Here is a 21,711-nt window from a genome sequence, read left to right as displayed (position 1 = left end):
CACTGCTATGGCTTGGCAGGAAGATGAGGCTGTGTGTTTGACTGGAGTAGGGTGGAGGGGCTAGGAGGGTGAGTAGGTTCGAGGGTCACTATGGTCCTCAGTATGTCTCGATGTCCCTCTCCCTCCCTATACTTCGGTCCACATCTGAGAAACAGTGAGAGCATCGGCCTGGTGGCCTGGGTTCTCTTGGGTTGATAAGCTGCCTGGGCCTGTGTGAAGCCAGGCCTGGAAGCAGGTGGCTGGGGGCTGTGTTGGGCTCTAGGAGATAAGGAGGACTTGTTTTCTCTGGGACCTCAGGAGTGGGCCCTGAGGGATTGGAGAGAGTCTGAAGAGGGGTGGAGATGGCTCCCTATGTGTCATGGGAACTGCAGAAGGGGTTGGGGATGCAAGCTCAGGCCATATAGGGACTGGCCAGGAGAGAAAAGGATCTTGTGCTCTAGTGGATTCCATCTTCTACACTCAACCAGTGTCTGAGGCTTGGTGGAAGGGGACCTGGTCCCAGAGCTTAGGGATGGGGTAGTAGGATCCATCCTTCAACTTTCCTAGATCCTCCATTAGAGAAGACAAGATGCTTCCATTCTTAGGGAAGCATCTCTGGTCAACACCAAGAACTCTTACCCAACCCACACTCAGGAGGTCCAGTGAGCAAAGCAGGGGCAGCATTGTCCTAGAGCAGGAGAGAAGGTAGCCACTAACCAGGGAGTGAGAGGTGGTTGGCTGGTGAGCTCCTATGCTGCCCAAACAGCCCTGCTCTGCTTGCCTTGTGCTGGGAAGAAAGAGTCCAGCATGCTGAGGTCAATGAGAACTGAGGTTGTCCGCTCAGATCTGGCTGCTCTAAGTATGCATAGCCTAGGTCTTGTAGTTCTGGACACCTGTTGTCCCAGGTGGGAGGACCTGAGGGACAGGATGTGGCCTCCAAATCTCAGGGCCTAGGCCTGGCTCTATCCAGACCTCAAGTATACAGCCACAGGAAGAGGAAAAGGATGCCTGGGGCTGAGTATGGTGAGGGATATACCCTTGATCATCCAGAGGGAGATCTTAGAAGGGCGCCCACCGTGCTGGGAAGGTGGCTTTTGCTAAACCAAGAAGACTCTCAGAATCGAGGGCCCAGAACTTCGTGGAGGATTGTTCCACCTCTGTTGAGGATATGCCTGCTGGGGGCTGAGGGAGGAGTGGGGAGGGTCCCAGGAGCATTGTCCCTGGCCCTTCATCTTCATTCTGCTGGGATGGGATACTGCTGCAGGTCCAAAGGGTACAGGTGTGGCTTCTTCATTGGGTCCAGACACCTCTGTGGCCTTTATTTTATCCAGTAATTTAACTGGTTTTGCTTGAGCCCAGTTGAAGTTGGGACATTCCTGGACCAGCTGCTCCCTCTGTTTCACTGTCTTTCTGGCACCTACCTATCATGATGATGGAAGTCCTGAGTACGTGTATGTGTGTGTGTGTGTGTGTGTGTGTGTGTGTGTGTGTGTGTGTGTGTGTCTGGGGTGCTGGGTGCGGGGGGGGGGTGGCGGGGGATTCAAATAAACATGGCTGCTGAGATTCGAGGGACAGTGGATTGACTATGTATTTAGCCAGGGTGGTTTGGGGGGAGGATCAGCCAGCTGCCTTCCAGCCTTTGGGAGGCTTTCTCTGTTCTGAGAAGGCGGGACTAGGAAGAGGCGGGACTTGATGCTGAGGGGTGTGGCTAGAAAGGGGTGTGGCTTGATACTGGCTGATGGGGAAGGAGTCTAGAGCTAGAAGGCCAGGCAGGAGTGCAGAAGGGAGGAAGAGCCAGCCTCACCCACCCAGGGGATTTCTTCGGGTGCCTTAAGCATATGGTTGTGCCTGTGCCTCTGTCTGGCTTAGGTGTCTCATCTCCACCAGCCTTTTGTTAAGGGACACTTTTACTGTCCTATGCCAAGGCAGAGGCAGGTAACTGGTAAAAGGCCACAACAGCCTCGGGTGGCAGGGGTCTCTTCTCCCTGTATGCTGGCTCAAAAATGAGAGCAGCTCAGGTTTGGGCAGGGCCAAGCCTAGTCAAGCTCAAGAACCACAGCTGGGCCAGAAGAGCAAGGGCAGCGGGAGAGGCAATCCCATGAAACAGGAGCCTTGCTGGTCCTCTAGCAAATGCTCCTAGCACCCACTGGACACCAGGGCCTCGATAAGGGGACAAAGGCACAGCTCTGGGGACAAATACTCATGGGTATTGTCAGCCCAGCCACTAGAGAGCTGAGGCGAGGCCCACAAAGGGCCCCGAAGAAAGGGCCGCGGGAGGGGCTGCAAATGGGCCTTCCCGCACATGCCACCGTTGCCCGGGCGACGGCCCTCTCATGGAGAGGTCTGCTGGGCCATTGTCCGGGGCCCGCAGGACGTGTCACACACCAGATGGTCGTGTGCTGTCTAGGTCACTTATAGGGGGACAGAGTGAAGGAATGTGGCCAGCCCGGCAGGCCGGGGCACCATCTGTTCCCTCAGACCGTGGGCATCGGGCGGGCATTGAGCGTCCATCCTGCCAGGCCCAGCCTTCTTCCCGGCTTTAATTAGGTAATTCCATAATTGGCCTTTATTTCAGGTAAATTGCATTTCACACCCGAGAGGGCTGCAATGGTCCTTGTGGGAGAACAGCACTTGGCCACTCTACACAGTCCATAGGACAGCACTGAGGCCAGCAGGGTGCAGGGACTGGGTCCTGCCCAGATGGGCGGCTCTGAGCTCCTCATGGGTTGTAGCCTGCCTGGGCAAAGCTGAGGGCCCTGGCTACAGTCAGCCACAGCCTGGGGCTTCCACAAATATTTACCCAACAAGGAAACAACAGCTTCTGCCTTTCAGCAATTGTTGCTGCAAACCCCCCTTAAGTGGGGGTTGAGGCTGGGAAGCCTGAGGCCTCAGCCACCCTTCTACCTTTCTCTGCCAGGGATGGCCAGTGCTTGTCAGACCAGAAACCAAGATCTTGTGGTGGGAGCTTCTAGGACATTCAGACCCCCAAGAGGTTCAGTGTAAGAGGAACTTGAGGGCCCTCTTACAGGGGCTTCTAGTTGTATCCCCACACTTGGATCCTTGATCCTGCTGCTGGTTACCTGCTGCCTCCAAAGACCCAGGGTGCCTCCATACTTCAAATCTCAGATGCCTTCAGTCCTGATGGCCTGACATATGGGGTAGGTTACGGAAGGACAGAATAGGGACAGAGTAGGTTCAGTAGAGACAGTGGACACTGTTTGGACAAGTTCTGTTCACAGGGCACTGTTTCCATTCACAGTGGCTGGATCATAAAGAGGACATCCACAGGGCCAGGCGGGCAAGGTGGTACTCACTCGGAATAGGCCTCCAGCCTAGCAGACTGACTGGACAGCCAGAGGAACATTGTAGTATCCTAACAGGGGAACTGAGGCTTTAAGGGGAGCCTAGGAACTCCAGTACTTATTTGTACACTTCTATTTCAGGAATCAAATTCTCACAGTCTTGGGAGCTGGTCCTGGGAAGGCCCCACTCTTGAATGGCCTCTTGGGTCACTAGTAAGAGCCATCCTGGCAGGGAAGGGCAGATGTGAGGCCTGGCACATGTCTGAGGGTGACTTCCTGGGCATATGTCAGTGTTGTCTAGCTAAGCCAGGTCCTAACCCAGGCTCAGCTACTCCTAGGACTCAGGGTCTTCTGGGAATCAGGTGGTAACTACATCTTGATCACATTGAGTAGACAGGGATACCTGGAGTGGAGGCCCAGGGCTGACCCCAACCCAACCCAGCTCAACCTTTGACATTTCTCCTTGTCCCTTTGAGCCCTAAGAGCCTGGGCCTTCTCTGAATCATGCTCACTCCATGGCCACCTGGGCACCTGGCCTGGGTTCCAGGGAACTGTAGGGTCCTGTTTACAAAGAGGTTGAGGCTGTTTGTGGGGTGTAGCAAGAGACAGGAGGGTAGGGGCAGAACAGAGAATGGAGGTTGAGCTCTATGTTATTCTAAAGACCTGCGCCCCACAAGACACTCCCAGAAGTAAGCATATGCCAAGATCAACCTGAGATGTCCCAAGTTTATTTGGAAAAGCCTTTCAATCAAGATCACACTATAAAATTCATTAAAACAGAGATTCTGAATCACCAGAAATTATTCTGATTTCTGTGAGGTGTGATGCCCAAGGAACCAATCCTGGGAGAAATGCTGATATCACTAATGGCACCATGGCTCAGCTGCTGGCTGAGGGATGTGGTGTGATGAGGCTGGAGTCAGAGCATCTGTCTGGAACCTCTGGTCACCAAGGAGTAGGGGGCTGACTGCACACATAAGGCTCGTAGGGCTTGAGAGCCCTGCTGGTCACTTAGGGGGAGGAGCTGTCAGTCCATAGCTGGCTAGGGTAGTGGTCAGTGGATATTCCCCTGCTTGGGATATCCTTTAAGGGAAGCTGGGAACCCCTATGGTATCCTGCTCATGTGATCAGCATCACTAGAGAGTGAAGGAATCAGGCTCTGACCTGCTGAGCCCCCAATTGGCCTCTAGCCTATAGAGTGGGCTGGCATGCCCTGTTGCCTGCTCCCAGCTGAGCCCTGGATTCAAGGCTGAGGGTGGGGATCCCAGACTCTGCCAGATTCTTCCTGTCTCCCTTTAAGAAGTTACTTGACATCACCTGGACGAAACTCCCTTTGCTTGAGTTGCATCCTAGTCCTACACAGATGCTCCCCATCACCGTGTCCCAGCTATCAGGCGAACAACATCACCATCTTGATAGGACTGACAATTCTGGCCTGAGAGAAACCCCATGCCAAGCCAAGTTCTAGTACCCACTGGCTGGGCCTTGGTGAGCTCCAGGTTCAAGCTGGTGGCTTAGTCCATGGGTTTTGGGGCCATGGGGAGCTGGACTGTCATATCAAGCCTTCAAGGGGGTGAGGACCAGGGTGAGTGCCCCTGTTGAGAGGGAGGTGGGGCAGACCTGTCGGGTTACCCCTCAGGAGCCCTCATCAGGGCCCATCCGGGGCACAGTCAGCTGTTCGTAGGTGGGCAGGCTGTTGCTGGGTAGGAAGAGCTCAGGGTTGATGGAGCCACCTTCATCACTAGCCACCACCTGTGGCCTGCCATTGCAACTTGGACCGCCTTGGTGCAGGGACAGCAGCTGGTGGAGCATGTCTGTGATGATCATCAGCCTCTGGTCCAGTTGTGTCACCTGTGAGGACAGACACAGAGATGAACATGGTGCTAGGGCCAGGCTAGTGCAGGCCACCTTAGGGCCTGGGCATGCAAGGCCTGAAAGACAGAGCATAACATGTCTATAGATGTGTGTTGAATTTATACATGTACCATGCCTGAGAGGCCCTTGGTCACCCTCATGTACATGTCTATATGTGTTTTCTGGGGTACAGTTCAGTTTTGAGTTCTTGTGTGTCTCCATACATGTGTATCAGTCCTTTCCCATTTCTACATAGACCTAGTGGCTGGGAGTCACCTCTTCACTGCCTCCCAGGCTTTTTGGTCTTTGAGACTCTGGACAAGCCTTCTAGAGTCTCTAATACAGCCTCTGGCTTTTTGTGGCCAAGTGGAGAGAGGGAGCAATGAGCGTAATGGGTGGACCTTCAGAGGCCAAGGGCTATGTCTGGCTCAGCTTGGAGGGGATTAGAACCCTACACAGAGGGGCCTAGCTGGGAAGGGGCTGGCACCTGGAGAGAGGGATTGGACAGCTGAAGGTTGAGCAGGCAGAGGCTGAGTGGCATGGATAGTGCCAATCCCCAAAGGTATCTCAACAGGTACTAACTTAGGATACCACCACCTTTCTAGGTCCCTCATTGATCAGGGCAGTGACTGGGCGGAGTTCTGGACCATGTGGTTCCTACTGCATGCCTGTAAAGGGCTTGTTTTGCTCTGAGTACTAGGTGGGTAGCTAAGAAACTGGAGGGGAGGTAGAGACAGGGCAGAACCTGGGACAAATGGGTGCAGAGTAGGCACTTGACAAAGGCCACACTTGCTGTGCTTGTGGGAGACAAAGGAGAGCCATCAGAAAACCCCTTAGAAAGAAGGAGCCATTGTGCAAAGGGTGAAGCCTAGCCCTGGGGGCCTGAAATGGTCAGCTACTTCCTTTTCTCCTCTAGAAGAAGAGAAGACCCATCCAGTTCCCTAGGAAGCAGGGGCTGCTCCAGGGCCAGTTGGAGGACTGGGTTGGGGGATACATGAACCTACCTAGCATAAGTAATAGAGCAGGGGTTGTATGTGAGTGAGGGGACCTCAGATGCTGAGCACATGGAGTGGTTCCTTCAGTGTGCTCTGTTAAAGCAGGGGCCTCCCTCACCTCCACATGGGGACCTGGAGTAAAGGGAACACCAGTGATATAGGGATGGAGTCACAGGTCTTGACAGTTGGCCTCATATGGTCAGACCTGCAAAGCTGCCTTAGGGGTAAACCATGAGATGACTCAGCCAACTGCTGACTGCTGGCCTAAAAACCTAGTTGACTTGGGCCCTGAGGACAAGGGGCAGTTAGGGGCTGGCTCCCATCTTCCTGGACAAGTATGTATCATGGGTGAAGTCTGTGTCCTAGGCAAGCTCCTGATGCTTTCAGAACTGGCTCCTCCATCTTACCCACTACTTGTGTGTATTCTGAAAGGGCTGGATGGAGGCATCCCGGCTTGAGGGCTCACAGTGGGAAACTGAAGCACAGGGCTTAAGGTGCCATGGGTAGAAGCCAAAGCTAGGTTGTCCCTGGCAGGTGAAGCCAGAGTTCACGCTCTGTCCAGAACCCCCCCCCCCCAACCCCCTGCCCAGCTAGTCTTGGTATGGCTTTACACAGCTTTAAACACACAGAGCCAATTTGAGTAGGCAAGGGGAGAAGCACCAGTTGGCTCATGGGAAATGGATCGTTTCATGAATGTTTACCAACCCACAATTGAACACCTGTGGACACCTCACCTTTGCTAATAGGCAGAGTCCTTAAAGAGAGTTCTCGGGGTTGGAGAAGGGCTATTTGAAATCTTCTGCAGGGCAGCTGTCACAGGACCCACCAAACCTGTGTGTGCCATTCCAGGGTACCCCTGAAGCTTCCCTGGACTGTTCTCAAGCTTGCAATGACCCCATGGCTGCTGCTTATGTCAACTGGGGTTTTGAGAGCCTGTTTGAGTCCAAAGGTATCCTATTGGCCAAGCTGCTAGAGGCAGGATGTGGTCCTGAGAGGGTCCAGAGTCTGGGGCCTCAGTGTGCCCCTGTCACTTTGTTGAGGGGGGAGGGGTAGGACTGTGGAGGCAGGAAATAGTGCAAGGGGTCATTTAAACATATGGACTCCTCCAACTCTCTGGTTGCTTGAGAGTTTTCCTGGATTCCTTGGCCATGTGTGGGATTCTCATGGGTCCTCTTGGCCATCCACAGGATCTTCCTAGACTGTCCAGCTGCTCACAAATAGAGCCCCCTTGCTTGCCCTGGCCATCATGGTGATGAGCAGGAACTTGTAGCTGAGTTCTGTAACTTTCCTGGCCTTGATCAGACCAGATTGCCTCAGCCAGCTTGGCCTGGTGTAGGGATACCAGGGTTTGGGTTCAGGTTCAGGGCCCTAGGATGCATTCATGCTGAGGATCCTTGTTGGTCAGCCCAGGGTCTCCTGTGACCAATAGGGTCATGGGAGAATGGTCTTTGGTGCCTTGGGGGACATTCATAGGTTACTTTCAGAGGCTATAGTAAAAATATTTGCCACCCAATGAGGAGTCATCAGATGCCATCTGGCACTAGAGGAGCTTGTGGGGAGTTGGCCAGTGTGGATGTCATATGCTTATTTTACGCTCTTGCTTGGATCTTGGTGGCTGGTTGTGGTGCTTGCCAACTAGTCTGTCCAGCACAGCTTGGGGATCAGGGGTTGCCCTATGCAATAGGACTGTTTGGTGCAGAGACCTGGCCATTGTTGCCTCTGTTTCCCTAGCTGGGAAGTGAACCAAGATGCTGTTCACTGGGTGTATTATACAGGAGTCTGAGGAGCTTGCTTGCCAAGGCCATGCTTATGTCTTGAAGGCAGGTGGTCTTAGCTTGCTCTTCTGGCCTCTGCCTCCTTCCTGGCTACTTAGGCTCCCAGAGTAGTCCATAGAGAGCCTCTATGCCCTTCATGCCCAAGCCCATGTCCAGTCCTGCCGGGCCACTGCAGGGAGGGTCCTGGCCTGGTGTGGCTCCTCAGCCCAGAATTCAGCTCCAAAGACAACATTTCTGTGATTGTTCCTGAAGCCACCTGGCTCTACTTTTCCCCTTTGGGGTTTTGAGTGCATGGCCAGAAAGCTGGTGAGCACTCTGCCCAGTGCTGAGTAGGTGGAGGCAGGGAGCCATGTCACCACAGGCAGGTGCCCAGGGTAGTGCCACCACCTTAGAGAAGGGAGTGCCTGCTCTGGGCTCTGGGATGGTATCCTCCAGGAGCCATTGGGACAGATCGGTTTTGGGGATCTCAGACCTCATCCCTATTTGCAATTCAATAGTGATTAACAGGGCAAGGCAGACAAAAGCCTTGTTGTGCCCTGTCTCTGCTCACCTAAGTAAAAGCCATAGATGACTTCTGTGGGCCTCAGAAGAGAAAAAAGCAATTAGAATAACAGCTAGTTAGAGAGCCTGCAGCAGCTGGCTATCAGACTCAAGGCGACAGGGATTCCTGTTTGATGTGGTTATGAATTTGTTTTCAAAGGAAAATCTTAAAGAGTCTTTTCAGAATTTTTTTTTCAGAACCTGCCCAGCCTTGCTACTTGGTCAGGATCTCCAAAACCCTGGCCTTGTGGATTGCTTCAGGCAGCTTAGCTTGGGATGGGGACACCTGCACTTGGATTCAGGGTGTAAGGCCCTGATACACATTCAGGTTGGGAATCATGGTTGGTCAGCCCAGGGCCCTTTGTAGAGTCACAGGAGAATGGCCTTTGGTGCCTTGAGGGACATTCATAGGTCACTTCTAGAGGCCATATTAAACATGTTTGATACCCAGTTAAGAGCTATCAGATGCCAACCTGGCAACAGAGGAGCTTGTGGGGAGTCGGCCAGTGGGGGGTAGGGAGAAGACAGAGTGCATAGGAACCTAGAACCCAGTTGAGCTGCTCCCTGGCCTCCTATTGGCCTCCACTTCTGCATCTTATGGATCAAGCAATAAGGTCCTTTGCCCCACCCTAGGCTGCCTGCCTTTCAATCCTCCTCCACTTCCCCTCTCCCCAGCACCCGGACACCACCATCAGAGAGACACCTCTTTAGTGCTGTCTAGGCTAAATGTAGACCTACTTTGCACAGAAGGAAGGAAGTCTGCCTAGGGTACCATGGGAGAGGGAAGAGCTAGGGCAGAAGTTGGGAGGGTAGCAAGGGAGCAATGATTGGTGGGACTTTACTAAGCACTTACTGGGTACTGGGGCTCCAGTGGGTTTATACATGATGGTCCTTTCAAAACCCAAAGCAGTTTAGCACATCTCAGGAGGCAGCATTAGGAACCCTCATTTCAAATGCCCCACAGGAATGCTAAAAGAAGGGGTATGTAGTGGGGCTGGCTGCCAGGGTCTCCTCCTCCCTCCTACCCCTTTGCTGGCCTTCTGCTATGGAACTTTCCTCCCAGCCCCCGGAGTCCATTCAGCTGGAGGCCAGGATCCCTGGACAGTTCTATCCTCCAGCCCAGCTAGAATCCTCTGTTATAGTAGCGTCAACTGGCTGGCCTCCCACTTCAGCGGGTTTCTACACGATGGTCCTTTCAAAACACAAAACATCCCTGTGCTGCTCACCCAGGAGCCACCTTAGAGCTCACTCACATTTTCCATGTGGCCTTTTTTCTTTCTTATTCCCTTGACTTCATGCTGCTCCTCAAACATGGCAGTGTGTGCTTGTCTCAGGGTTGGTCCACTCTCAGCCCTTTCTTTCCTCTGCTGTGGCCCTGCCAGCCCACAGTCATGGCTCCCTCAGGGTGCCTGGCATCATTTGTTAGCCACCAGTTTCTCTCACTGGAACTGGGCCATGTCAGTTGTGGGCCTTTGTGCACACAGGCTGTAGGACTCTAATTCGGGGAAGGACACAGCCAATGTTAGACACGTGAGCACCTTCACTCCAGAGTCCAGGCCCGAGGGGAACGAAGGTAGTTTTACCTATGTGAGAGCATTTGGGGAAGGGGGTGCTGCCTTGCTGTCTACAGGCTCCATCCTCACCTAGCACTCATCTGCTTGGTGAGACCAGGGAGAGCTCCCATGAATTCTGTGGTCAGCTTGTATAGGTTGGCCTTGTGGAGTGGATGCCAGCCCACATTAAGTGTGGTGACAGAAAGAGGCTGTGCTTACAGTTACCATGTTTATGACTTTATTTTAGTGCTCTGACTTTTGTAGAAAAGCCTGCATGCAGTATCTCTGTCTGACAGTCATTAGGGTGACTTTCCGTCCTTTGGGTCCCAGGATCCATAGGGTGCATGGGTGAGTATGCCTGAGAATGCAGGCAAGGTCCAAACTGGTGTTTCTAGGGCATGTAGAACAGTGTCTTTCTGTACCAATCCCAGGGCCTCCATTGTATAAAGCAATGTCTTCAGCCCCAGTTGTTCATTTAACAAATGTCTAAAAAAGGCCTGGTGTGGTGGCACACACCTTTGACCTCTCTGTGAGTTTAAAGCCAGCCTTGTCTATATAGTGAGTTCTAGGCCAGCCAGGGTTATGTAAAGAGACACTGTCTCTAAGGAAAAAAAAATGTCAAAAAACAAATGACTCAACCCCTTGTCTTGTTTATGCAGATAAACACTCAATTCCCACCAGCACACCAAATAAATTATCTATGCCAACAAATAGATATTCCTGATGACCAGAAACACCAGTCGCTTGGGGTCATCAACTATACTAGATGGGACCTGGGACTATAAAGAGCATCTGAAAACTGAGATGTGGCAGGCACCCCAACATATTCCTCAAGAGGCTCACCCAGGAAAACTGCCACAGCAAAGACTTTTGCCTCTGTCCCTGGGCTCTGTCTATGACACTTAGCCCACGTTATATGGATTCTACCATTCAGACCTGCAGCTGAACAGCACGACACACACCCATGGTTCATAAGACTTTTTACCTGGTCCTCTACAGATGCTTCCTCGTACTTGCCTGTCTAACCCTTTCTTGGACCACTACCACCATGTACACATGCATACCCACACATGCACACCCATGTAAGTACTCATACAAAGCCAGACCCTTCAGCCTCTGCTGATCGGGCCTGGCCCAGGCCAGCAGGCTCACCCCTGACCCAGACGCCTGCATTCCTCTCTTCAGCTTTGCTTTAGGCAGTATCGGTTGACCTTTGTCCTCAGACCTATGCCTTCTTCCCCCAGCTTTTCCACTACACCAGTGAATGTCATCTGCAGCCCCCTCCCCAAGCCCTTCTCACACAGACCCTGAACACATCCTCCTCCATTTTACCTGAGGACCTTTGCACTCACTGGACTCTGCCTGGAAAACCGCTCTCCACCACTGTGTGGACTTTCGGCTCAAATGCCCACTGCTTTAGCGGAAGCTCCCGCTTATCTCATTTCTCCTAGCACATTCTGTGACTGTTGCCCCTCTGCAAACTTCCACAGTTTATTAATTGACTTGTTTATTGTCTCTTCTTCAGATCTGAGAATCCTGAGGTCAGGTCCTAAGTGTGCCATTCCTGTTGAGTCCCTGATAGTCTTTCGGTATCTGACACACAGTAGGTGCTCATAAATTTTTGTGATCTAGTACTAATATTATCTCATCGAGTAAATTAATCTCTAGCCTTTCTCTTGAATGAGGGGATAGAAGCCCCCAAGATCCCTGATCCCCAGAAGGCACTGAGCAAAGGCCAATGAATGGGGTTAGCAACTGCTGGCAAGTCCTTCCATGTTCATTGATTTGTAAAGACTCTTTGTATATGAAGGCTTATCTTTTGACATGTAGATCACAAGCATTTTCTCTTGCATGCTGTTTGTTTTGTGACTGCACTTATGGTTGCTTTTCCAAATAGGAGCTCTATCTATTTTTTTTTCCCCTACATGATTTCCAAGTGTGTGCTTGGATCACCCTTCCTCAGTCCAATATGAACTTTTCCTGGTGCTTTTTAGGTTTGTATTTCATCTTTAAATCTTTGATGTGTGTGGGGCTGATGTAGGTTTCCCTGTAGTGGTTAATCCCTCCCAGTGTGTGTGTGTGTGTGTGTGTGTGTGTGTGTGTGTGTGTGTGTGTGTGTGTTTATGGGGGTATCTTTTCTACATACCAAGCTCCTTGCTTGGTCTGTTTTTCTAGGTTTCCCAGTAAACAGCTCCTTCCATGACCTGAGTTTCACAATATAAACCAAGCCAGCCTGACACTTAGGATCCTTCTGCCTCAGCCTTCCAAGTGCTGAGATCACAGGCCTGTGACTACATTCACACCTGGCTTCTAAATAGCTTTAATCCCTCCCAGGCAACCCTGTTGACTTTGCTCTTGACTCCCCAGCCTGAGCTGGGAGCCCTTGTCACCTCTCCTACACAATCCCATAGGCTCAGGTCACTGGGCCTCCCTTCTGCTTCTTCTCCAGCTGCTGAAGTCAACCTTGGTGCTCATATGACTCACCCCTCACCCCATCTTCAGACTGTGCTGCCTCATACAGATGAGGCTAGCACTGTGTGGCCCCAAGGTACAGGACACTAGGTCATCTCCTCCCTCCCAGGTGCCCCTGTTGCTTGGAACTGTCCATTCCACAGTTTTCCTGCTCTGTATGAGCTGATGACAGCTTCAGGGACAAAGGTCCTGGAGCTGAGCAATGGCAGGCTTGGGGCCCCATAGCTCCTAGCTCCTGACAACACCGAGGGCCTCTGCCTGCCTGTTCTGGAGGCTGCCTATACCCACCTGGCAGGTAGTGGAGGTTGGGGAGACCTAAACTCAGAATGGGGACTCCAGCCTCCCCTAAAGACCAGCCAGCTCTTGCAAGCCACAGAGTCCTGTTTGCAGAGGCAGTTCCATGTCATGGTGCTTAGGAAGTGGCTATCCTGCCTGCTCAGTGCCCCCATGGGCAGATCCTGTAGCAGCTGCACAGGCTGGGCAAGCATGTAGACAGGCTGGAAAAGTAGAAGCTGAGAGGCCCTGTTTGTGCTGGCGGCAGGCACAGGCCCCACCTGCATTGGCTTCTCTTCTGATGGAGTCCCAGAAGCTCAAGGACTCCAGACAGAACATGTTGTACCAAAAGCCAGAGCCTTCAGCCAAACTAGGTGGGCAATGGTGGCAGGTGAACAGGGACCAAATGGGGCTCAGGCACCTGATCAAGGCTGCCTACCTAGGTGTGCACCACACCCTGTGTCCCAGGCAAACACAAGCCTGTCTGTGGCTGCTGCTATGGGAGACACACCTCCCTTCCCCTGTCCCCAGTCTCCCGAGACCAGGAGCTTGTTCTGTCTCCTCTTTGTTCATGTCCACCTCTGCCTGCCACTCTGGGACCACTTGTTAATGTGAACACTGGTGAGCCTAGCCCTTCACGTGTATACACCCAACCAACCAGCCACCTTCTTGTTCACACAACAGACATTCCTATCATCCCCCAGTAACCAGGTGGGGGAAAGAGATGTTCAACCTTTTGGTTCCTGCTTTCTCTCTCCCTTGCAACACTTGCTTCTTGGTGGACAACCACACAGGGCCTCTGACTATGGCCTGTTGCCACACTGACCAGGACCTGCCTTGCCTGGGTAGGCTCTGGGTGCTGCTGGGAGCTCACTCTCTGTGGAGATGTTCTGTGACTTGGCTCATCCTAGATCTTCCTCTAAATGCTTCTTTCTTGGACATTCTCAAGTGCCATTTAGTTACAGACAAAGCCCCAGTTTTTCCTTCCATCCAAGATTTTCCCTGGTCCCTTGTGGATCTCATAGGCCTCTCAGGGTACAGAATGGGACCCCTTAACACTGCTCCTCTCCTGATCTGAGTACGGGTACTCCCTGCACTTCTAGTATAAGAGCACTTCCCCGACCCCCAATATCAGCTACACCTACAACCTTGGTAAGTGTTCTCCTTATACCTCACCCAGCCTAGAACTGTCCTTGACACAGACCCTTGAACAGCCATGCATGCCCCTCCCTGCATATCTTACTCTGCTTGCCAGGCAATGGCTTCCTTCCTTGCACTAGCCCGGATACAATCAGGAGTATTAGTAACTTGGTCCCCCATGTCTCTGTGTATCACCTGGCTGCTGGCTTTCATGGTTTCCAGCTTTCATGTTGGTCTATACAAGATGGATCTATAGGCTCTACAGTAACCCGTTCTGTAAAATGAAATGCAGTGCAGCCTCCCTCTTCTCCCTGGGGCCTCCTCTACCAGGTGCTTGGCTAGCAACAGGGTGTTTACCCTCCCTAGCTCCGGCATGAGACACTGTATCCCTCCATGGCAGTTTTGACTTCAGCAGTAATATGATCCAGGTGTGGCAGTCCACTTGCTTGTTTTTGCTCAACGCAGACTGTGAGGCCACCGGTTAGAACATGTCAAGGGCACTTGCTTCTTGGGGTGGCTGCACATGCAGTGGGCCTCCCTGAAGGGCCCTGATGCTGGACAAGGGAACAACTCAAGCCCATGAATGGCCTGTGCCTGGAGCATGCCTAGAGGAGACCCCTCTTCTGGTGGATGAAATGCTAAAATCAAGAACAAGGTGGTGCCCCAGGGGTCCCCCGACCTGCCTTTGGCTCCCACTGCCCCTCACCCATTAGTGGTCCCTAAGCATCTGTCCTTGCTACAGGTTTTCACTTCTGACCCGGTCTCCCCAGGACCCGCCTCCTGGGCATAGCTTCCTGGTTCCCAGTTGCTGGTTCCTCATAGGCTATTCCCATTCTGGTTACTCCCCTGGCCTCCTTCTCCTTAGCCTCCACTTTGGATCTGGTGTCTTTAGAGGATACCTCTTGTCTGTCATGGCCCACCCAACCCACACAGCTCTCGGCTTTCTCCTCAAAATAGTTGGTGGTCTTGAAGACATCTATCCTGGGTCCTCCTTTGTCCTCTTGTCTGATAAGGACCCGAGCCCCAGCCTTGGGCCCCACTGCCACCCTGTAGGGATGGCTGTCTCAGGAGCTCCGCCCCCTCTTCCCACTGTTGACCTCTATGCCTCATAGCTCTTACCCCAGAGTGACCTCTGACTGACCCCAATTGGCTGGCTCCTGCTAGCCCTGGGCATCCTGGCCTTTTGGGACCCTCCAGGCCCTCTGCATCTGGTGAACTCTAAGCAGCCACCTCTCTCCCTTAAGGGCTCCACGTTGCTCTCAGGCTTTCTTTCTTTTTCCACAGCCCTTTATACCTGTACATCCTGGATGGCCTTCTTCTAGTCTGCTGCTGAGAGCTCAGGGCTCTTGGGCTGACCCTGATTTTCTGTCTCTCCAGGACAGACAAGCAGAAGGAGCCTCTTGTTTTACCCATGCCTGGCTCACAGTAGGCTCTCAACACAGATGAGATGCAGGAATGATGGTTACTACAGGCTGGAATGATCTAGAACTCTGCTGGTAGGGTGACTGAAGAGCCTGGCCTATGTGTGTGCACTGTGTATTCACACACCTGTGGATGTATGCATGGTGTTGGGCACGGACTTTATGGAGCTGAATGTGGCTATGTGTTGGAAGCCAGGAAACTGGGAGCTAATTCTGGAAAGCAGATACCATGCTGGCAGCAGGGAGCTGGGCAGGAAGTTCTGAGGTAAAGGTGAGCAATATCCAGTCAGCATCCCAAGCTCTCAAAGCCCTGCCTACCCTCCTGGGGCCTGAACATCCTGCCTCGCTGTTGTTCAGGCTCTGTTCCAGCCTGGAGATGGAAGGGGCCCCATGTCAGTCATCCAAGCTGCAGCTGTGGCTGACCCAGGTGGGCAGGCAGTCCCCAGCCCAGCCTGCAGAACGGGATGAGGCCCCACTCCCTCCCCTGCTTCCTGCTTCTACTCTGAGACAGGATTTTCTGTAGTCAGGACCCCTGAGGCTAGAGTCAGGCTGAAGGCTAGGCCTAGGGCTCCGGATGGGGGCTGGGTGGCTAGGCCTGGAATCTAGAATCCTCCATCTCTCCTGGTGGCTGAAACTTGTGGGACACAGAACTGGGATGCTCCTAACTATTTCCTCCTGGCAGCTAGGTCAGGCCCTGGACTCTGCTTGGAGTAGAGGCCTGGCTGGAGTGTTGGGTTGGGGGGTGGTCTCTTGCTTCTCAGGGAAAGGACAAGGCTTCCCATCCTGTTTCCTCTTGTTCTTTGTGCCTCAGAACTCTCAGCTCTCCTCCTTATACCTTTCAACACAGGGTGCCCTAACTCCACTGGGACACAAATTTCAGTATCTCATAGACAGGCCTAGCCTTAACTCTGTGGGTTGGGAAACTCCAATGGAGAGACAGGTATCCTGAGGTTGGGCTCCTATGGGATGAACAGATCTTCAAGGCTTTGAAGGTATCACATGAATAGAGGAACCTGGGATCCAGGGTCCCTTTCTGGCCCTCCAGTTACTGGAAAGAGAAGGGCTGCCAGCTCTCCTTGTTTTCGTCTCCCCACACCCCGCAGTGGTGTTTCCCTCCATGCGAGCTACAACACCACACGACCAGCCCTTTTCCCCACCATCTATCTCTCCTCTGTGCTCAGCTTTGGTGTCTGCGCTGCCTCTTCATTGTGACACTGGGCACTCATCCTCCATGACCTGCCATACGGATACAAGGCTCTGATGTCACCCACCAGGTGCTCCATGCTGGTCCCCACTCAGCAGATCAGAGTGTGTGGGGCTAGCCCCTGGCTGCCTCTGGCCTCTGACCGACTGTTCAGGAAGGGGCTGAGAGGAGCTGGACCAGGAGGAAGTCATTGGGGCTTCAAGCCAGGTCCCAGTGCTCCAGCCCATCTGGACATATTTGGCAGGTTCTCTTCTCCATGTTCCCAGGCTTGTCAGGATAGATCCTAGCACTAGACATGTCCAGCCCACTACCTGCTGCCAGCGCCACCCCCCCTACTGCTTCCCACATCCCTAGGCCACTCTGCTGATCCCACCCCACCCCAGGCCAGGCTCTGGTAATTGGCCCTGGTAATTGTCTACCTCCTGCTTCTGTGACAGGAACTGCAAGAGACACTGAGGTGCTAAAGGTTTTGGATATGAGGGGAGTGAATTTGCTCTTTGACGTTGGCTACTCACTGGCCTTCTGTAACCTCAGTAGTCACCCAAGGGATCCTAGTGGGGGTAGTCAGGACCAGTGTCCCCAGGATGGTAGATCAGGTCCCTTCCCGGCTCAGATTGCCATGGGTCTGGGTGACCCATGTTACACTGGTCACCTCTGCTTAAGTCCTACCCCAACCCCTGAGTGGCAGGCACCACTGGGCATGCCCCTGGCTCTGCTACCTTCTTTGAAGTTGGGCTTCCTGTATGGGCCTTGGCTATAGTGGCAGCGCTCAGGCACTATCTGCCCAGCCAATCCTCCTAGCTTCTAAGGGTCCTGGGGGAGGTGCCGTCAACAGATGTCCTATCTCTGGAGATGGTGGTGGGCATTGCTGCCACCTCTTTCCACTTTCTGGTGACAATTCTTCCCTAAGCAACCTGTCCCAAGCAGAGAAGCATAGGAGTGATCTGCACTGGGGACATACTGGAAGGGGAGGGGGACCCAGGACCATGTCAACACAAAGCAAAGAACAAGGTTTTCTGGCTCAGCCCTCACCCCTGTAGGGCTCCAGCCAGGCCCCTGGTCAGTGTGGGTTACAGACACTACCTCTTCCTCACTGTAGTCCAGGGTCCACATCACAGTCATGCCCCAGCCCCCAACTCTGACCATGGCCTCCTGCCACCTTGGAGATTGACAGTTCTATTCTGCAACCTCCAACCTCACAGCCAAAGACAGGCCATTTACCCTGCTGATAGGAGCCTTTTCCCTGATGCTAGGCTCTGTGGAATGCTGAGCAGGTCCTGGGTCCAAGCAGGGCTAGTGACCCCGAAGAAAGAGTCTCTGGAAAGCTGTTGTCACTGTGGTCAGCCTTGGCCTGAAGTGGCTCTCCTTGTTCTTGAGATGAGCTAGGTGGGTAGGCTGAGGATTGAGTTGTAGGGAGGACATGCAGAAAAGCACCTGGTAGGTTTGGAGGTTTACCTTGTGCCCATGACCTGCGAAGCCAGAGCCCTGACTGCCTCATTCCTAGAGAACACCAAGACATCTCATATGCCCCACTAAGTTCTTGTTCTACCTAGGACACGGCTGGAGTCAGATGTGGGGTGCTCTTTGGGACCCAAGGCTGAGGACAAACAGGTTGTAGGGGCTCCCAGGAAGGTCCATAATTCTTGGGAGGTGAGCCAAAAGGTGGGGAAGCCTCCACCTAGGAAAGAGGTTCTGGTTGGCCCTGGGCCCATCTGGCCTAGGCTGACCCCTCCAGCTGATGAGAGATTCAGGCCTATCCTGAAGTTCCCAGCCCGCCCTTCCTGTGCTTGGGGTTGGGAGGAAGAAGTCACCCGGGACACCAGGGCTGTGGTAAGGGGATACATGCTGACAAGATGGGTGTGGTTCACAGACCTCAAGAAGCCCCTAGTCCCCCTGGTCTTCAGTTCTCCATTACTAGCCTAGATCTTGAAGCCTTGGGGACCATCCAAGTAACATTCAGATCTGGGAAGCCTGCCTAGGGAGGAACCTGAGTCCCTCTGTCACCCTTGGTGGAAGGAGGGGACACCTTCAGCAAGCTCCCCTCTCTTACTACTGCCCCATCCCACATGACCACAGTAATATTCTTCCCATCCAGGGTCTAGCTGACCCCAAGGCTGCACATAGTGCAATGCTCCAGCCTGGCTTGCCCTTCATCTCCTGCCACCCCAGGCCCTAGCACATCCTCTCTCTCTCCTTCCAAGCCCCAGCTCCCTGTTGGACCCTCTCCTCTTCCTCACCAGGCCAACCAGTAGAATTCTCTGCTTTCTGGCACCTACATTCCCTTCCTGCATTTTAGAGGCTTCTTGCCAACATTAAGCAATCTATCAGAAGCTCTTCCATCTCTGAACAGCCCTCTCTAGGGGTTACATCGCCAGCCCCCAACTCCTGTTTCCGGAGGGAAGTCTTTAACTTTCTTGGCTATTTGTTAGGTTTTTTTTCTTCTTTTTTGTCTTATTTCTTGAATCTCAATCTCTCTCTCTCTCTCTCTCTCTCTCTCTCTCTCTCTCTCTCTCTCTCTCTCTCTCTGTGTGTGTGTGTGTGTGTGTGTTTTCTTCAGTCTTAGGCATGATCTGGTGACTAATATGGAAGATAAGCCATCAAGATTTTGTCCTACAATTTCTTCCTCAGCATTCTTTCTGTGCAGTTATGCCACAGTTCTAGGCTAGATAAGTATTTACCATTTGCTTTTAAAAGAAACATGTAGCTTTAAAAGATTGCTGTGAAAATACTGTGTTCACAAGGTCTTCTGTGATAAGAGCTTTCTGTTTTCTCTGTAGTTAAGGGTCGCCTTTGGGTTAGGCTTAGTTTTTCTTTTGTTCTTTCTTTTTTTACAAAAATATGTGTGTGTGTGTGTGTGTGTGTGTGTGTGTGTGTGTGTGTATGAGAGTGTGTATGAGAATGTGTATGTGGATGCAGGATGTATGTGTGTGTGGATGTGTATGTATATAGAGGTCAGAGGATGACTTGTGGGTGGGTTTTCTCCTTCCATCATGTAGGTCTAAAGATCAAATTTAGGTCAAGCTTGGTGGCAAGCAATCCCTTCACCTGCTAAGCTATCTTGGCTTATCCTTTGCTTAATTAAAAAAATCTTTTAAAGAGAGTTTGTTTTTATTTATGTGTATATGCTATGTGTGTTTCAGTGTCTGTAGAGGTCAGAAGAGGGTGTTAGATCTCCTGAAGCTGGGTTACAGGTGGTTGTGAACTGTCTGATGTGGGTGCTGAGAACTGAACTCAGGTCCTCTGCAAGAGCAGTAAGTGCACTTAACTTTGGGGCATCTTTCCAGCCCCAGAGAATTAATATTTTAAATCTTTTTCAGCTATTTTTTTTAATTGCTTGGGATCATATTAGGTGAGCACTCGACCACTGTGCCATATCCCTAGCCCTTTTAATACATCTGTCACGAATCCGTTCTTTAACTTTCTGCAAGAATTGTAAAGTTTCTATTGATCCTGTTGGGAATACTGGTAATGAATTTCTCCCTCCCTCCCTCTCTCTGTTTCTCTGTCTCTGTCTCTATCTCTATTGGTCTGTCTGTCTGTCTCTTTCCCTCTCCCACCCCTCCTCTTTCTGCTGGAGCCTACCAGGGCTAGTTTCTCCCCAGTTTTTAGGTATCATATTCCCCCTGGTCCCCAGCTTCTGTGTTTTTACCCTGTCTCATTTTGTGGAAGTACATCCCCAGGCAATTTTCTGAGAAAAGGTATGTGGTAGATAATAATTTTTGAGTGTGCATTTTGGCAAATATCTTTATTTTTCTGTTATACTTGGGATTCTAGATTGAAAATTACTCCTCCTTCTCTCCACCAGAAATGTGAAGATAGTGTACTAGCATGTGTTCACTTCTTGATGTTTCCATTTTCTTTGTATGACCTATGTTCTTCTCTCAGGAGACTTATGCTGTCTGTTTTATTGCTGTTCTGAAACAATAATGGAATCCAATGGGGGCGTTCTAGGAGTTGACTTTTCAGCCCAAAGTGTTCAGCTCCACCCAGTTGTTCCTAGTGTCCTCAAGTTCTGACCTGACAGGATCAGCTTCTCCAGAGTGTAGCTGCTCATCCTTGGTTGGGTGGGTGTCAGTAAGTACGTGGGTTCATGGACTGAGGGATTGCTTGGCACTCAGGCTGACACTTCAGTAGGCACCTTCTCTTTGTGGCCCTGCCCTCGGGGATGGTGTAAGGTTCTTGGATCCTGGCTGGGAGCTACCTCATCTTTGGTGGTAGCTCTGCCTGGAAGGTCAGGCTCCATCTCTCGTTTCTATATCATCTCTGCTGGTGTATCTGTGTCTAATTTTCCAAACTTTGCACGTGTGCACGCGCGCGTGCAGTGTGTGTGTGTGTGTGTGTGTGTGTGTGTGTGTGTGTGTGTGTGTGTCTTTCTCTCTCGCCCTATTTTTCTCTGGTCCTGCTCTTCTAATGTCTTTGCTTTCTTACACTAGCAATTACCCCCTTTGGTGCTTCTACTACCAAGGTACTACTTCTACTTTGAGGAAGTAGAAATGAATATTAGTGGAGTCACAAGGTCTTCTGTGATCTCAGCTTTCTGTCTTCCCTGGGGTTAGGAGTCACCTTACATCCTCAGACTCCCAGGATGCACATTTCCTGGGTCTCTTTCTTCTATCATCTTCTTCTCCTCCTAGGTCTTCTGAGGCCTGTCCTTACACCTTCGCTGGTGGGTGCCTCTTGGCTGCTGGCCTCACTGGCCAAGCTTTGGTGCCTCAATACAACAGTGATGCCAATGTGGACCCTCAAGCCTGGCTGGGTTCTCCAAGTTGCTGGTGTCCGACCTCACCACTTAGGAATGAGAGGCTCTTAACTTTGACCTGTCCTAAACTGAGCTCTCCAGATAGCCTGTCAGCCTTGTCTTCATCCCAGGGACCAGCCCTGCTATGTGCCTGGTTCTTAGGACTCAGACTGAGCCCCAAGGGTCTAAGTCCTCCCTGCTCCCTTTCCAACACCCAGTTCCTATCAGAGTTCTTTTCCTCTGAACCACATGGGTTTGCCCTCAGACAAAGAGAGAACCACTTCCTCCTTTAGAAAAAGAACCCTGGATTAACCATTTATTCACCAGGGGTCCTTGCAGTGGCACACTGCCTCCTGGCCAGTGCACAGAGAAAAGCAGATGGGGCATGTCGGGCTGGCAGGGCTGTGTGGAGAGGGAGGTTGCCCTTCAAGTACTTTCCTCCTTCCCACTGCTAGAATGCAGAAG

At 52.0% G+C, this 21,711-nt stretch overlaps 1 protein-coding gene across 1 annotated transcript in view; it reads right to left on the bottom strand.

The window, feature by feature from the left end:
* Nucleotides 1-3,989: 3,989 nt before the first annotated feature.
* Nucleotides 3,990-21,711, bottom strand: part of Kcnq1 (potassium voltage-gated channel subfamily Q member 1) — a 310,859-nt gene continuing 293,137 nt past the window's right edge. Inside the window, exon 16 of the mRNA XM_036172121.1 lies at nucleotides 3,990-5,132. Within this exon, the coding sequence (XP_036028014.1) occupies nucleotides 4,917-5,132 (216 nt within the window). The 3' untranslated portion in view covers nucleotides 3,990-4,916. The remainder of the gene's footprint in view (nucleotides 5,133-21,711) is intronic.

The sequence above is a fragment of the Onychomys torridus genome, chromosome 1, assembly GCF_903995425.1.
Source record: "Onychomys torridus chromosome 1, mOncTor1.1, whole genome shotgun sequence".
Taxonomy (NCBI): domain Eukaryota; kingdom Metazoa; phylum Chordata; class Mammalia; order Rodentia; family Cricetidae; genus Onychomys; species Onychomys torridus.
The sequence above is the reverse complement of the archived record's forward strand: the minus strand, read 5'-3'. Positions and strand labels throughout refer to the sequence as shown.